This window comes from Gadus morhua, chromosome 2, assembly GCF_902167405.1.
Source record: "Gadus morhua chromosome 2, gadMor3.0, whole genome shotgun sequence".
NCBI classification, from domain to species: domain Eukaryota; kingdom Metazoa; phylum Chordata; class Actinopteri; order Gadiformes; family Gadidae; genus Gadus; species Gadus morhua.
In genome coordinates this window covers 7,352,197-7,368,885 of record NC_044049.1, presented here as the reverse complement: position 1 = coordinate 7,368,885, position 16,689 = coordinate 7,352,197, and the positions used below count along the sequence as shown (strand labels likewise).

The 16,689-nt window shown below is 46.4% G+C and overlaps 3 protein-coding genes across 3 annotated transcripts; all 3 read right to left on the bottom strand.

Annotated features, from left to right (window-relative positions):
* Positions 1-1,000: 1,000 nt before the first annotated feature.
* trim35-12 (tripartite motif containing 35-12) lies at positions 1,001-4,862 on the bottom strand. Its single transcript, XM_030337839.1, has 6 exons — positions 4,262-4,862; positions 3,550-3,645; positions 2,588-2,818; positions 2,458-2,480; positions 2,223-2,344; positions 1,001-1,864 (listed from the first exon to the last, which is right to left on the bottom strand). Exons 1-6 carry the CDS (start codon positions 4,817-4,819, stop codon positions 1,299-1,301), a joined length of 1,596 nt encoding a protein of 531 aa, XP_030193699.1. The 5' UTR covers positions 4,820-4,862; the 3' UTR covers positions 1,001-1,298.
* A 1,074-nt stretch (positions 4,863-5,936) lies between these two features.
* gipc1 (GIPC PDZ domain containing family, member 1) lies at positions 5,937-11,920 on the bottom strand. Its single transcript, XM_030337852.1, has 7 exons — positions 11,678-11,920; positions 10,689-11,241; positions 10,233-10,418; positions 9,696-9,876; positions 8,833-8,945; positions 8,229-8,310; positions 5,937-7,782 (listed from the first exon to the last, which is right to left on the bottom strand). The coding sequence occupies exons 2-7, from the start codon at positions 10,986-10,988 to the stop codon at positions 7,631-7,633; spliced, it is 1,014 nt and encodes a 337-aa protein (XP_030193712.1). The 5' UTR covers positions 10,989-11,241; positions 11,678-11,920; the 3' UTR covers positions 5,937-7,630.
* A 192-nt stretch (positions 11,921-12,112) lies between these two features.
* dnajb1a (DnaJ heat shock protein family (Hsp40) member B1a) lies at positions 12,113-15,975 on the bottom strand. The gene is made up of 3 exons (XM_030339194.1): positions 15,393-15,975; positions 14,514-15,115; positions 12,113-14,312 (listed from the first exon to the last, which is right to left on the bottom strand). Exons 1-3 carry the CDS (start codon positions 15,601-15,603, stop codon positions 14,082-14,084), a joined length of 1,044 nt encoding a protein of 347 aa, XP_030195054.1. The 5' UTR covers positions 15,604-15,975; the 3' UTR covers positions 12,113-14,081.
* Positions 15,976-16,689: the final 714 nt, after the last annotated feature.

Sequence of the window (16,689 nt, the reverse complement as noted above, 5' to 3'; positions counted from 1 at the left end):
TCTGTCCCTCTCTCTCTGTCTCTAGGTGGCGCTGAACATGATGTTGGTTTGTGCGGTGCAGGAGTTCCAGCAGAGCGAGGTCCTGTTCGCTGTCCTGAGTCCAGGATGAGTAAAGGCCGGCATTGGGTGAAGGAGGGGTGAGTGAGTGGACCCTTTCCCACTGATATTACACTGGTTTGAGAGGAGAACCTTATTGATATTACATGAATACCTTTAACTTGAATCTACAATCCAAACCAACGGTAACTCTACCTGCTCTACCCAGTCTAGGGAAACACATTTCAAGCGTTTGAATGTTAATACAGCTGGGATCTTCAACAGACCGGCAAATAATTGTCTGGCCAAATAAGAGGTAAATAAACAAGGCTTTCATTATTTCTTATGAATATGAACAGAAATTATGACTTTGTTCATTTTGGACATTTACAAAATAGACAATTACAAAATGATATTTCTTGGTAAAGACATGAAAAGGGAGTGTGACCGGACCGTCCTTGAGCTATTGGAATTGACTTATGGTGATAGACGCCGTGACAGGAAAATGTTCCTTTCTCTAGCTTGCCCGCTAATTACCATCACCATCAAGCCATTACTCATCTTCCACTTCAACTTGGCCCTGGTGTAATTACCCTGTTCCAAACTTGTCATATTACAGACCCGAGATGGCCACTTTTGTGTTGTTAACAGAAGAGATTCGACTCGCAGCTAGGACATCAATATTCAGCTTTTTGTGCCCACAAGGCGGACATCGGGGCATCAGAGACTGTGGAGGGAATGCTCCACAAGTAAACCATGTGTAGAGCTGCAGCTAGCAGTTAATTTCTTTTTCTTAATCATAAGATTATTTCCTTGATTAATCAGTAAGTCTATAAAATGTCATTAATAAAAGCAAATGCAATCGCAATTTAGGAGAGAGATGTCTCAAATGTTCTTGATTTATCTGAGAAGCTGCCAAGAAAAACAAATCTATTCCGTTCATAATGATCCATGAACCAGTATATGAATTGCACTGCAACATTAAGCAGCAAATCTTTAATGTTTTTTAATTGACACATAATATGTAAACGATTATCAAAATCACATTTGATTAATTTTCTGTTTATGGACTTATCATTGCAGTCCTCATCATGTGTAACAATGCTACAATGTCAAGCAACGAATGCCTGGATTTGTGCAAGCTAAATCCAAAGAGGATTTTTATTCTTTTTAATTAATTAAAATGAACTTCAATCATTAGAGGAGTTCCTTGAGTTCACCGTGTAACGCGTGGCGGCGGCGACCGTAGTTACGCCCTGCGATCACCAGGTAGAGCTGTTCCACACTGCCACCTTGGAAGGGCAGATCCTCAGGGGGCTGGGGTTGTTCCCGTTGATGTTGGCGCCGGGGCAGAAGAAGGGGAACATCTTCTCGGTGAAGAAGTCGTGGAAGGTGTACAGCGTGGTCATGCGGACGGGGTCGGAGAACACCACCTCCCCGGCCTCGTAGTCCAGCTGCACCCGGACCCGGGTCAGCTCCCCGCCGCCGCCCAACGCCAGCGGCGTGCCGGGGCGCGTCATGGCAGAGTACTCGCCCTCGCAGTGGGAGATCATCCAGAAGCCGCCGTCGGGGCAGCCCGAGATGCGGCCCTTCCTGTTGATGGACTCCTTGACCACGCCCAGCATCCAGTCCACCTTGTCGCCCACCTCCACCTCCCAGGAGTGGCGGCCTGAGGTGAAGCCCTCCGAGCCCAGCACGAACACAAAGTGGCTGAATCGCTCCGGGTTGTCCGGGAGATGCTGCACCGAGCCGCTGTTGGCCACGCAGGTCAGGTCGCTGGACAGGGACAGCCAGGAGTAGGCGGTGTTGGGGTCCACGATGACCGGGGCTGATGGAGGTAGGAGGGGGCGTGGGACAGATGGAGGGAAAGAGAAAAAAAGATAATCTGTAAGGATTATTATTATTATTATTATCAACATTTTTCACTTTTTTTTTTTTGAATGCTTTGTCCTTTTTATTATATAGTGAGTAAGAAAGGAAGGGATGGGAGATAGAGGGTAAGGTATGCAGCAAAGGACCACGGGCAGGTATCGAACCCACGGTCGATCTGTGCATTAATGGACTGTGCATTAATGGTACGCGCTCTACCCGGTGAGCCACCGGAAGGCCCCGAGGATCTTTAAGAAGGGGTTTCGCATGAATGAAACAAAAGCAAGCACTCGATGGATACAAGTAGAGATGCTCACTGTATTGGACCACCTCCATCATCTTCTCCCACACCTGGTACTTGAGGCTGCTAATGTGCTTGGTCACATTAATGAGAGAACCCGGCGGCAACCCATCCGGCTCCTTGACCCTGATCTGAGCTCTGAGAGGACAACATATCATACAGGCTCACAAATAAATCTGCCTCTGCTAGTTTTATCCAGGTTACAATCCAACATCAGAACAGAGTAAAAGTACCACAAAAAAAACACTTACCTCTTTTTGGTGTTGTTGTAATTCTGCAAAAACAAAGCAGAGTGAGTCACTAGAACCATGTGATGTTTGTATTGTATTCTCACGGGCCAAGCACAGCAAAAAGAGCGAGAGGGAGTGCTTGGAGCGGTACCTGAAGAAAAAGGGCGTCGCCCGCCGCGGTCTCGTTCTCCACGGCGATGACGGCGTGGGACAGGGCCAGGATGTCCTTGGTCACGTTGTCCGTCCGCTTCTTGGCCAGCAGCTTCTTGTCCTCGTGCTCCTGCTGCAGCAGCAGCAGCCTGGCCTCCTCCTCCCTCTGGAGGAACGCACGCAGCTGCTCAAACTCCTTCCTGATCTGCTGCTCCGTGGCCTGGCTCTGGCTCTGAACACACACACACACACACACACACACACACACACACACACACACACACACACACACACACACACACACACACACACACACACACACACACACACACACACACACACACACACACACACAAACACACACGATTATAGTTATGCATGTGCCCACACACAGATTCCTCATTCAACACATATGGAGCTAGTCTGACCTATATGAAAGATAGATTTCCTATGGTGAAGAATCCCACTATAGACTACATGGAAGGCTGATGGTTAATGATGTGGTTAAGACCGCAGATATTTCTAATTGTCATATTGGAAATGTGTATTAGGGGTGTATCATAATCATGCTCTATCCGTTTAAAAAATATGATGTATTGATTTTGTGTGTGATAATACCAGACGACAAATATTGATCATTTAATTCTGGCCGGACAAATTGACCCTGTCAGACACGCTTCAATACTTACATAACATGTATTAGGAATCTGTGTTCACGGGGCCAACTAACACCATAGCTTGTCGAGTGCCTTAAAACTAGAGTTGGGTAACCTATTTATACAAAAAGTCCACATATGCTAAACAAGTCTATCATCGTCATGGGTAACATGGTTTACTTTACAAACACCTGTTGCAGGTGTTGACACAACAGTAGGGAATGCAGTGCATTGTAAACTCTCAGTTGTATTGTTGGTAGAGAAGCTAATGTAGGGCCCAGTGCCCCTGTGGCCTGTGTGTTGATACCTTGATGTGCACCGTTTGGTCATCACACTCCTGCTTGGCCTCATACAGGCGCCGCAGGCTCTTCTTCAGAGGGACCAGCTCCTTCCTCAGCTCCCCCTGAAGGAGTGAGCAGGAGATCGTTACACTAGAGGGCAAGAGGCTGATTTCCCAATCCGACCACTAGGAGGTGACATGTCGGTGAGAACAGGCTTTCAGAGGTGTAGAAGTTTAGAAGGATGAATAGGCTTTTGCAAAGAAACTCATTGCAGTTTATTGATTTCCAGGGTTCAAATAATCTGTTCAATCTCAATTGATTAATCAACTCAATGATTAATAAAGTTGTATCTGATTGCATCTAAATATTCCATCACACCAATAAGAAACCATTGAGCCTCAGCCTACCTTGAGCCCCAGGTGAGCCCCGGCCTACCTTGAGCCCCAGGTGAGCCCCGGCCTACCTTCAGCCCCGGCCTACCTTGAGCCTCAGGTGAGCCCCGGCCTACCTTCAGCCCCAGGTGAGCCCCGGCCTACCTTCAGCCCCAGGTGAGCCCCGGCCTACCTTCAGCCCCGGCCTACCTTGAGCCTCAGGTGAACCCCGGCCTACCTTGAGCCTCAGGTGAACCCTGGCCTACCTTGAGCCTCAGGTGTGCCCCTGCCTACCTTGAGCCTCAGGTGAGCCCCGGCCTACCTTGAGCCTCAGGTGTGCCCCTGCCTACCTTGAGCCCCAGCCTACCTTGAGATCCTGGGCCGCCTCCTCCAGTGGACACACGCTGTGACCCTGGTGCTTCTTGGAGGTCTGGCACACGCAGCAGATCACCTCCATGTCGTCCCGACAGTACAGCTTCAGCGTCTCCCCGTGCGCCCCGCACTGGGCCTCCGCCACCATGCCGGACGGGACGGCCCCTGGCGCCCCCGTCCCACCCCCCGTGGCGGTGGCGGAGGCCTGCTGCCCCTCCTGCTGCTCCTTCAGGAAGGACTCGGCCAGGTTCTTCAGCACCAGGCTGACGGTGGGCTCCGTCAGGGAGCACTTGGTGCGGCACACGGGGCACTCCCGCCGCGCCTTCTTCTTGCTCCAGAACTGCTGAAGGCACGCCCGGCAGAAGCTGTGGCTGCACTGGAGCACCACGGGCTCCCGGAAGATCTCGCAGCACACGGGGCACGACAGCTCGTCCTCCAGAGCCGCGGAGCAGCGGGAGGAGAGGGCGCGCGGGCGCAGCACGGCCGCCGCCACCTTGGGGCTCAGGAAGGAGAGCTTCCCCGGCTGGGAGGAAGCACGCGGACGCAGCGCCATGGCCTGCTGCTGGCTGGTTCCTGTCCACACGGGGGGGGGGGGGGGGGGGGCTCCTGTTTTCTGTGGGACGATGAGGCGCTTTCTTCTCCTCTTGATGTTAGTTCAGGAGGACGGTGGCTCAGCGTGTGGTCCCGTTGATCTACTGTTTCTTCTGATCGCTGGACTGCTTGCTTGTGAGGATAGAGCAGTGTGACCACAACATGTCCAAAGCAGGAGCTTCAGCATCAACAGAGACTGGAAGAGCAGGTTTCATTTCACTTTTGGTAAATAGGGGGCTATCGTTGAACGCCAAGCATTGCCCCTATGAGGCCATTGGTTTGAGAGTAAATACGACTTGGTTCCTAAGCATTGTTGTAGTGCTACAGATAGCTAGAAAGATATTCATCATGCTAACCTTGAAAACATGATGTAATAGCACATTAACTCTATAGTATGAATGTGGCAAACAATTCTTTCATTTCTCACAGAATTTCTGTGTGTAGAGTTCTAGAGCTGCAATGATTAATCGATCGTGAGAAAAAGGATCAAATCTAAGTTTGATAAATTGTTTAAGTAATTTATAAAGCACAAATAACTAACATTTGCTTCTTAATGTGCAGTTAAAGTGAAACATTTGGTTCATGGTTCATTTTGAAAGGAATAGTTTAGTTTTTCTTGGCCCCGTGTCATTTCATAGACTAATTGATAAATCGATGAAGAAAACATGATTATTTATCGACTGAAATAATCCTTAGTTGCAGCCCTACAGGAGTGTGTGTACGTAATGTAACCTTCCTGAGTTTAAATTCCTGAGTTTAAAAGGCATGAGACCTGGCTCTATGAGGTTGACCTAACATATCAAGTTCACGGTGATATATTGTATTACATTAACCCTGCCCCTCACGTGGAGTGGCTGATATCACTGCCTCGTTAAATCTCATGCATATTTCAAAAGGGACAAATGAGAATAATCCATCCTCACACACACGGGCAATCCAAGGGTCGCTCTCTTTCTCTCAAAGACACACACCCACACCCACACACGTGACACATTGTTACGTGCCACATTGCGATAACCTCTATCCCAGTGCGTTTCACAAGTAAACATTGTCACAGAAAAAAAAGGTAGGACTCGCTGTCATTGTTATTGCATTGTAATTTGAAGTTGACAACAGTGTATTAGAAAGCCATTCAAATAATGTTCCCCTTAGTGTTAGTGCCCTAGCATCAGTCGTTACACAAAACCACTGGATATATAATTCATCAGCTTCAGAGAATGTCAAAAACAAACCAACGACTGAATAAAAGAAAGAAAAAAATAAAGTCTTACACCTGTAAAATGGCTATACGTGGATATTTAGACAGTATCACCATAAAATGAAATCATATTTCCTTGGACCACGTCAAGTACAACATGTAACCTTCATTGAAACAACAAGTAGCTTCATAGCAAGACAGTTGAGTGCACGGCAGAGACCTCGCCGTGTGGGAGTCACCACATTTTTCCCGATAGTGCATCTCAACCCTGGAATGAATGCAATGGGCCACGCCCGTGTTTGAACTAGGATGACATGACACGCCGATGAAACGACTCATTTGGTTTCCATCAAGGCCAGTTCAGTTGTTTTCGCCCAGATGGTTCAATCCATCTTCACACGCATGCACATTGGGGCGACGAGTGTACAGATTAACATATAACCAGTCCTTCTTCTCTTACAAATACAGATGACGTACGTCCATTGCATGTCCCAGTTAATACTGTCTTCTGTAACGCTCTTAAAGTGAATCGAGACATTTCCAAACACAAGTTAAAATCGAATTTCCCTTCACACAAGGGTAAAAACGTTGCAAAAGAACTGCACATACAAAATAAAAATTAAAAGGTTGCACCATTCACCGATCAGGGCTCCATTCCATTTTTGCTCCAAACAATACGGTCGCAAAAGGTAAAGAAAACAAAGTGAACTAACACAGATTTCTCCCCTTAATGGCTTGATTACTTTTGGTATCGACTGAAGACTGGAATGTTTTCCTGTTGTCACGGTTGAGCTTTGCGGTGGTGACCACTACAAATGACTAACGTCACTCCCGGTGGTCACGTAGTATTTCTATATTACAACAAAACACAACAAAGAAAAACACCGGCTCTTTGTGAAGGTAAAAATGGAACAGCACAGACACAGCATGCTTTTCAGAGAGGCCGTCTTGAGTGGGCGGGGCCACAGGAAGCAGACATGAGTCCCGGGGTGCCGAGGTCCAGTGCTGTGCAATAACTGGCAGAGGGGCCGGTGCAGGCCCGCCCAGCCAACAGAGGTACAAGCTGAGGTTTCTCATTTTGTTTCATACAGTGGCCGTGCAACGCGGAGAGAGCGAATGTGGAAAAAATAGACGTCCCTTTTTCAGCCCGAGTACTTCACTTCCGCCACTCTTAAAGCGCTATTGTGGCTGCCTTCACCGCCAGGCCAGGACAAACCTGGAGACATCGACCGTAGAAGGATGTCCCCTCTTGGGGGAAATCCACTGTGTGATTTCGCTCAGTTCAGTAACACAGCCAGACGACAGAGTCCACTACCGACGTGTTTGCAGTCTGCGGCTCCCATGTACTAAACAGGAAGGAGTCTCTACGTCAAGAGTAGCAGTACAAGGGCAGGGGGTTGGGTAACAGCTAATTCTTCACGGGGGTGTAACAAATCCTAATAGTGCTATTCATGTTGAGGCTGTCTCTCTCTTTCGCTCACACACACACACACACACATACAAACAAACACGCATGCACACACACACACACACACACACACACACACACACGCACGGGTCCTCTGGGTGTCATGGCTACAGCCGTCCGACCTTAGCGTCGCCGATGGCCCCCCAGACATCGAAGACAAATTCGTCTGGAAAGGCAAAGTCGCCCAGGGTCTCGTCCAGAGCCTCCGCAAACTCATCTGGGTTCTTCTTGTCCTTCCCCAGCTCCACCATGGTTGCAGCTGATGAGTGAGAGACATAGAGAAAAAAGAGAGACATAGAGAGAGACAGAGACATAGAGAGAGACGGAGAGAGAGATAGAGCGAGAGACAGAGACAGAGACAGAGACAGAGAGAGAGCGAGACAGACAGAGACATAGAGAGAGAGACAGAGACATAGAGAGCGAGAGCGAGAGACAGAGGCAGAGACAGAGACAGAGAGAGAGAGAGAGAGAGAGACATAGAGAGAGACAGACAGAGACAGAAAGCGAGACAGACAGACGGAGAGAAACATAGAGACAGAGAGAGAGACATAGAGACACAGAGGGAGAGACGGAGACAGAGAGCGAGACAAAGAGGTCAGAGGATCAGAGAATATCTCATACAGAACAGCATGGGGTGCATACACAACTCGAGACACCGCCGCGGGCGCTTGTCGCCACACAGCGGCTCTGCACACGCACACTTACCCAGCTCACTGTCTCTAATGCCCATGTAGCTCTCCAAGAGGTCATCCACTTTCTCAATGGCCTTCTCCTCAAAAGCAGAGGGCTGGGGCGGGGGAAATAACAACAATGCAATCATTCTTCAGCTGCTGCCGTGGCGATGGATCACAATTCTTAAACCGGCCCCATGTACGTTTTCCCCATTAGCCACCTCTAGCACCCTGAGCTGAAATAACGTCAAGACTCAAGTTATTTACTACACATACCAATACAACTGAAGACTGGAGCTATGTCTTCCAGCCAGGTAACGCCGGAAGGTTTTCTACCTGACCTTATTAAAAACCAAAGCATACTGTAACTATTGTTACGAAAAGCCTGGGAAACACATCACATCCTACGCGACACGCCAGCAATAAGGTGTGAAACCGAAGAAAACAAAAACACAGAGAAGAACTCCTCGGAGACGGATAGCCTCGTGGAACGAAGGCGTTTCATTCTGGAGAAAACGCCCTCCCGTTTTCTGAATGGAGTAAGAAGCTGCTGCGGTATGAGAGCTAGCATTGTGCAGGTCCTTAAAGGAATGACAAGCGTCCACAATGCCCCGGGGCCACGGCGCCGCTCCACTCACCAGCTCCTCCACCGTGGCGGGGCCCTTGGCGCGCAGGCGAAGCGTCCCCCGGCCCGTGCCCAGCTGGACGCCCGAGCCTGCCTTGGCCCCGCCGGACCGCTGACTGATCATGTCTGCGCACACACACACACACACACACACACACACACACACACACACACACACACACACACACACACACACACACACACACACACACACACACACACACACACACAGTGAGTTCCCCAATTAAACATTGTAACAGAAAACAGACAGGACTTACTGTCATTGTTATTGCATTATAATTTGAAATTGATAACAGTGTAATAAAAAAGCCATTCAAATAATGTTGGTGTTATGGCCCAGCAGACCATTGGAAGGGGGGGGAGGGACAGTCAGACTAGTTGGCAAGGACTTCATAGCGAGTAATGATGAGTAATGATTTTTGTTTGAGGAGTCCTCTCTGTCCAACTACAAGGAGGCCGTTTGATGCATGACTTGATGGCTATTTCTTTTGTTGTTCTTGCTGCACGAAACTGGTCCCACTGCTGTTTTCCCTCTAATGATTTTTCACACAAGTGACCACAATTCATTTCATCAGCATTATCCCATTCACTATGGATTTAAGTGCTAGCCCAAGAAAAAAAGCTATTCAACACATAAAAAGCTAGTGCTCAAATTGCTCTTTGCACCTTGACAGCCAGTATGCTGCAGAAACAATGGAGGGTTTTTTCAAAACGGTTCCCCTTTTTTTTCTTTTCATTTTGTTTCTGTGGGCTGACCACTTCCTTATAATGGCATTGTTACTTCCTGAGCATTTCCCCGGGTCACCCTGCATATGTCGGCGGGTGGTGGTGGACGTGACTGCAGGATCCACCTACCGAAGGCTTTGAGGGGCTCTGTCAGCTTGATGGTGAACTCCTTTCCCCTGGGCAGCTCCTTCAGCATCTTGGCCACCTCGTAGTGCCGACAGCCTATCAGCCCGTGGCCGTTGATGGACTCGATCATGTCGCCCACGTTGATGACCTGAATCTGGTGGATGATGCTGCCTTCTCGGATCCTCTGAAAAACAAAAAAGTTGATTTATTTCACCAGTTATCCCCGTGCTAATATTTCATCAGACGTGTTTATCAAAAGCAACCTTTATTCAGATCAATGGAATCAACAAGCAGGTAGGGGGGGGTTAGGCCTCTTGCTCAGGAATGCCTCGAGGTAGAGCATCAGATATCGAACTCGGTACCTTTCAGCTGGAAGTCGACCCACCTAACCACTTGACAGACTGCCCTGCCCCTACTAGACACGCCTGCTTACCGTCTTTGATTTAATATCGCACACACCCCTGCATCAAGGTTCTCTGACAGATACTGCTGTGAATCTGTCCCAAGCAAATTGTAAGATCCTTTTCTGGCAAAGCTCACCTTGATGAAGGCGTATCCGGCTCCGTTGTCAGTGATCGTCAGCCCTAGGGCGTCCTCTCCCTTGTATACTTCAATTTCCTTCCGCTGTCCTTTAATGTGGGCAAATATGAAGTCTTCAAGCCCAATCTGGCCTCCCAACAGTTTCTCCATGTCCACTTTATGAGTGTTCAGTGTACAGAACATGACCTAAAGGGACAGATAGAGACACACCCACACACAACCATTTAGTGTTGTTTAATCATTGTAAAATTACTCAAAACGAATGTCATCCAAACTATGTGTTTTCTTTGAAAATGTTATTGTAAGTATGAGGATTTCAGATTTTTAGTTTTATTTATCCAATACTGCTATTTTGTACCGAATGCTGATTTATCAAAGCAGGTGGATGACAATATGAATGAATGAATGAATGAATTAATGATGAACGGATGAAGAGGATTCTCTGGTCCTTCTCACCTCAGCAGGGGGAATGCCGAAGGCCTCTCCGATCTTGGCGTAGAGCTCCCGCACATTGCTGAAGCCCTCGATGCGCCCTGTGGGGCTGCCGTGAGCCAGTTGGGTGTGGAAGATGAGTCGGGGTCTCAGGCTGCTGGGCGGGGGTGGCAGCCCCTCTGACGTAGCTCCCTCACCCAGTCCTACAACGCCACCGTCCAGACCGTCCATGCCCGAAACATTGAGACTCCCACGGATAGGCTCAGCCTCTTCATTCTCCACAAGAGGGGACGCCTTCTTTCTTCTGCCCAGGCCCAGAGGCATAGTAGTCCTACGGGTAGACTTCAGGGGAGGCGACGTCCACTATTGCGTTTCAGATGTAAACAGTGGGTTCCCAGCACAAATAAGCGTTGTCAGCAATTGACAAGACACTTTGTGCTGTCAAAACTGCTCGGTAACGTTCCCACCAATGTAGTATCAGTGTATTCCAGGGATTACAAGAGGCAATATAAAGGATTATGCATCCACTTGCATAGCTTGACCTGTGAAGCTCAACGGCTCCAGATGGGACTCAGATCTAAGGGAAGGGGGGAGACATTATGTTGGTAAATAGCTCATTACTGACTGCATTACTGTGCATTAGCGCCTTAATCTCAACTAGAGACACAGTGGATACACCTTTTAGCATCGTTTCAGGCCAATTGGCCCAGAACAAATACATTAATGATGAATATAAACAATGCCTGTAGGTTAGTTACGCCATCGCATCCTAACCTAGAGCTAACGTTAGCCGCCGCTAACAGTAAGGCACATTCCCCCCAAACCATGAATAACTATTGTTAACTTCGCAACATTTACACTTCTTGTTCATTTCAGAGGCGAACCCGCCCGAGACTAAAATAAAATGTAGACCAAAAATGTCATCCGAGATTTGCGAACATGTTAGTTTCCTATCTATGTTAGGGAAGATCGACTTGAGTAAGAGATAAACACGGTAGGCCAATCATTCTTACCAGAGCAGGACAGCCAGATAGCTGGCTAACCGGTGGATGTTCACGTTATTTACTGGGAGGTGATCATCTAGCATGGAAAGGTCGCCAAACGCCTCTTCGCCTTTACAAGCTTCTCGCTATGCAGCTCGTATGGGAATGTGGGCATAATAGCCAGGAAGGGAAGCTGTACAAAGCGGGTATGCTACCTAATCTTAGCCTTCAGTAAGCAGGGGTGGAGAGGGTGTAGCAGCAACCCTCACGCTGTTTTCCTGTTTGAGGGGTGCACTGGCTCCCTCTAGAGGAGGCAGTCGTTATAGTTATCATTACCTTCTAGTTGGTTCATATTGTAACCATCATCTTGTCAGGGGAAAAAAGCAAACATAAATAACTAAATATAGGCTACTTTAATTATGCTAGGCGGGCCCATCTTAGAAAACACATGTGGAACAAAAAGGGTTTAGTTTAAATATTTATTTTTCACTTGTTGGCCAATGTATCAAACATCTTTGGGAAAACTGAATTGTCCAACCAAATTTAATTAATTTCGAAATCATTCCATTCCAAAAACCATTGACTAAAGCAAACACATTCATAACATTATGTATTCTATGGGATCGCAATGCAGACAAATAACAAACATTGAATCCACTTGAACAATACAGTTAAAACAAAATGTTAACACTATTTTCCAAAAAAGGAAAAGCTGAGCAAAGATTTAAACATCCTTTTTTAAAACAAAAAAATAAATACATTAAAGAGATCACAAATCTCTACATTCATGTTGAACCCCATGTTTGTGTCATTTAGAAAATCAAACTCCTTCTGGAGTGGAATGATGAGTTTAAGTATTGTCTTCGTGTCATATTAGACAATCACATTAAAGTAAAGTAGGCATTGAAAATATTTGAAAAGCAGCAACTCTTCCACCATTTAGTGTGTGTGATATTTTTGATCGAAGGTACAAATATTGATGGATATTCTATTGGGTGCCTTGTATAAATATAAATTTTGTCAACAATACAATTGTTGTAACAATTGTAATGTTGTAGCAGTGTTTTCTGTAAAACTATATTTACCGATAAGGTATCCTCTTAAAAGGTGAGTAAAATAGCAAAAAATAACAGCAGCCAAATTCATCCAAGATGTGGGAGAACATGGAAACGGTAACATTGAGTGGTTATTCGACTAAAGTAGACTATAATAGGATATTTTAAATAAGGGAGTTTTGGATTATTTTAAGGAAAAGTTATCATATTACCGATTTGGGCTCAAACTACCACACAGGGCTTACTTTGAAATATATTGGAAGACATGTTGACAAAGAAGACAGCCCATCCATTCCAGCTAGCAGGCTACACATACTCCCACCTCAGGTTTAGATATTCCCATTCGCAGCTTTAAAACACACAGGCAAATGGTTATTTGGCACAAATGTATCCCACAATTATACATAAGCTATGTTGTCAGTTGTGTACCCCTATCAATAAAGAACAAACCGTGTGTGGATTAGCCCGTTTTCAAAAACTGGTCGATCTGCAAAACTCAATATTAGCCCATTTAAAATGAAATAATTGTCAACACATTATATGTCAAAATACACCACTGCATAGTTCTATAGTTAAACAAAAAGAATGTCATATGTATGTATTAATGTAGCTACATTCAGGTATGTGCACAGCACCTGAGGTATTGTATACAACTTGTTTTACGCACACCCTTATCCTCCAGGAAGCACCTTGAACAACTTCCGGGGACCTGAATCAGATTAATGTTAAACTTAAGTGTTTTCAGTTTAAAGTCCCCCAGTCTTCCTGTTCCCTGCCTACGTTTTTCCCCATTCATCAGAGTAGTTCTGACAACTGGGCTCTGAGCTCCCTGACGTTTACGTAACAAGCATTAAGTTGTGTGGATTGGCATATTGTGTACTGCCATAGCAATCTATAATTGTGATAAAGTTGAGGGGGGCTTTAACATGTATTTTTGTGTATGCTAGGCATTCTGATGCCAGCCCTGAAGTTATTATAAATAACGAGACCAATTCCTACAAAAGCCAAACCATCACATTTAAAATGCAAGAAACGGCTCGAAATGCATTTATAATACCCATTTCAACAGACTTAATTCCTCCTGACTTTGGTAAGAGGCCCATATTTAAAGTGATAGCTGATACATGTTTGCTCTTGAGTTCCACAGTCATACCAGAGTTTGAGAAGTAGAAATATAAATGTAATCTTTAAAAAAAAAGATAAAATAACAAGTTAAGGGATAATTCAACTAAACTGACGCTCAAATAAATGGTCATCTGTCTAAGGCTTGCTGTGACCAAGTCCGTGTTGCTATACAAGAGAGTGCAGGTGTAGGCGTGGACGTAGTGACGTCAGGATTCCTTTAGATAATTTGTTAAACCTAAAAAGGGGAACAGCATTCACGGTGGTAGGATCTGGCTCAACGCTTCACGGGTAGTGTTACCTAAATTGTCCGGAAACTTGACTGTAAACTCTAAAATCATGTCCCCCCTCTTGTCTGGGGACTTGGAGAGCGGCAAACCTTCCCCAGTTATGCGCTTCTTCATGCCAGGTTTGACTACGTCTCTGGAGGTCACAGTGATGGTCCTGCCATCCAATGTGGGGGCGTTCACCGTGCATCCGCACAGTGCCTGTCACAAGAAGCAAGAGAGAATTGACCATTAGCCATTGATTGTATCAGGAGTTATACCCAGTCACAAATACAAAATAATGTCATCACAACCAAACCGAAACAAAACGTTTTGTATCAGTTCTCATGTCCATCTACGTACAAATAAACAGAACCTTTAAATAAGTTGAATAAAGCGACCAGTTAAGTTTTTTTTACGTACGTCTTTGAGAGAAATCTTTGCGGGATAAATGATATCGGACCCCTCTCGCCGGAACACCGTGTGGGGTTTATCCTTCACCACGAACACGACGTCCGCGGGGATGTTCCTGGGGCCTTCATCCCCCTCCCGCGGAAAGGTGATCTTCGTCCCCTCCTTCCAGCCGCGCTTGATGTCGATGGTCAGGATCTTGTCCTCGCTGCGCACCGTGAAGCCGTCCGGGTTCAAGCGCTTGCGGGAGATCTTCATCTTCTTGGTGCAGCCCGAGAAGACCTCCTCCAGGCTCACCCTCAGCTCGTGCACCACCGGCGGGTCCTTCTTCCTCTCGGCCCGGCCTCTCCGGGGTCCCCCAGGTTGGGATTTGAAAGGCCTAGGGAAGCCGCCCGGCATTCCCGGCATTCCCCCCATGCCACCCATCCCCCCCATGCCGAACGCGGCGAAGGGGTCGTCGGTGTCCATGTTGTCGTCCTCGTTCCGGGGGAAGAACTGCTCAAAGGGGCTGCGGCCACCGAAGAACTCTGTGAACATGGCGTGAGGGTCTCCGTGGAAGGTGTAGTTGTAGGACTGGCCATTGGGGGCTCCGCTGCTAGTAGGGCCCTTCAGTCCTATGGAGGGAGAGAAGAGAAACACCGTTGACCCAATGACCCCATAACATTATCAAATCAACCAGTATTGAAAGGGGAAGGCATTTAGGAAATAGGGAGCTATAATGCCCAACCACCAACGGGCATTAGGTCTTAACAGGTATGATGACCATCATACAGACATACATGCAGACATACAGACTTACAGACATACAGACATACAGGCATACATAAAAAGGTAAACATTTAATCGAAACAGATTAATGACAAGCCGTTTCATGAATGTAGTTAGACATACCTTCTTCACCATAACGGTCATACACCTCCTTCTTCTTGGCGTCGCTGAGCACATCGTAGGCCTCGGCAATCTCTTTAAATTTATCCTCTGAACCAGGAGACTTGTTCTTATCAGGATGGTAACGCAGGGCCTGTTTTCTGTACGCCTTTTTAACCTCGTCTTCAGATGCGTCTTTCGCTATCCCTAACACTTTATAATAATCTTTACCCATTACAATAGCCGGTACAATCCTTCAAAGTCCTGAACTCATTATTGGCCAGGTAAAGTAACACTGTTCCAAAGGCACAAACTTGATAGCACTGGAGAGATGTGCTTGATAAACCTGCTGGAGCTGTTTTCTGGACGCTGTCTGTTTCCAAGCTACCCCAGTAGCAAGGTTAAAGCTTTGTTTAGTCACTAAACAACGAGCATATAAGCTGAAACGCCAGTAGTATTCTAAATGTTCAATACGGCATGCACTATATCGAATGTCCTGCGAGTATTATGGCTACAGTATATGATTCATATTACCACCAAGCTGTCAACGTGCGAGGAAACTTCTGGAATGAATTGTTGCCGCTGATGTCGTAATGTTGTGAATACGCATTTCCTCTTTTAGCCCCGCCTCCTTTCTTCCTGCTCGTCACAAGCGCGCGACGTAGGAGCAGCACAAAACCATTTGTATAAATCACAATGAGGCTTAATATCAGTAGACCTTACAGATGTCTAGTTTTATAGCAAAGATACATAAAAGGGAGAGCAACACAAGTGATTTATGAAACCTATAAAATCCTAAAATATCCTAATGTTGGAACAATATCAGTTACAATGTTTTTCTACAAGATGCTCATTTTCAATTGATTATAAATAGCAGTAAGACAATCAAAGTAACGCATAGACAGACTACTGTGCAAACATATGGTGACTTCCGAAAGCAAAAAGGGCAATAAAATACCTACTTTGAATTTCAAATGTATCTCCTTAAATATATGCTTAATCCACTTTACTTGCACAATAAATAAAGTATGGTCAAACAAACATGATGTCTTTGTTCAGGACATAAACAAGAACGCTCCCAAACTGACTACAGGTGGTTTTATAGAGAACCAGTGTGTTGGCAGTCTACTCGGCAGCCTGGCTCCATTTCATCCTACTGGTTAGGCTTTTTTAATATGGGAGGAATGGGAGTACAGACAAGGTGTTGTGTTGACGTATCTCAGGATCTTATATAGATTAGGATCGGTCACTGGGTAGGGTGCCCAGAGTGTTGGCTCTGCAAGGTTACCTAGGTGGTGCAGAGCAAATCAGGATACTTATA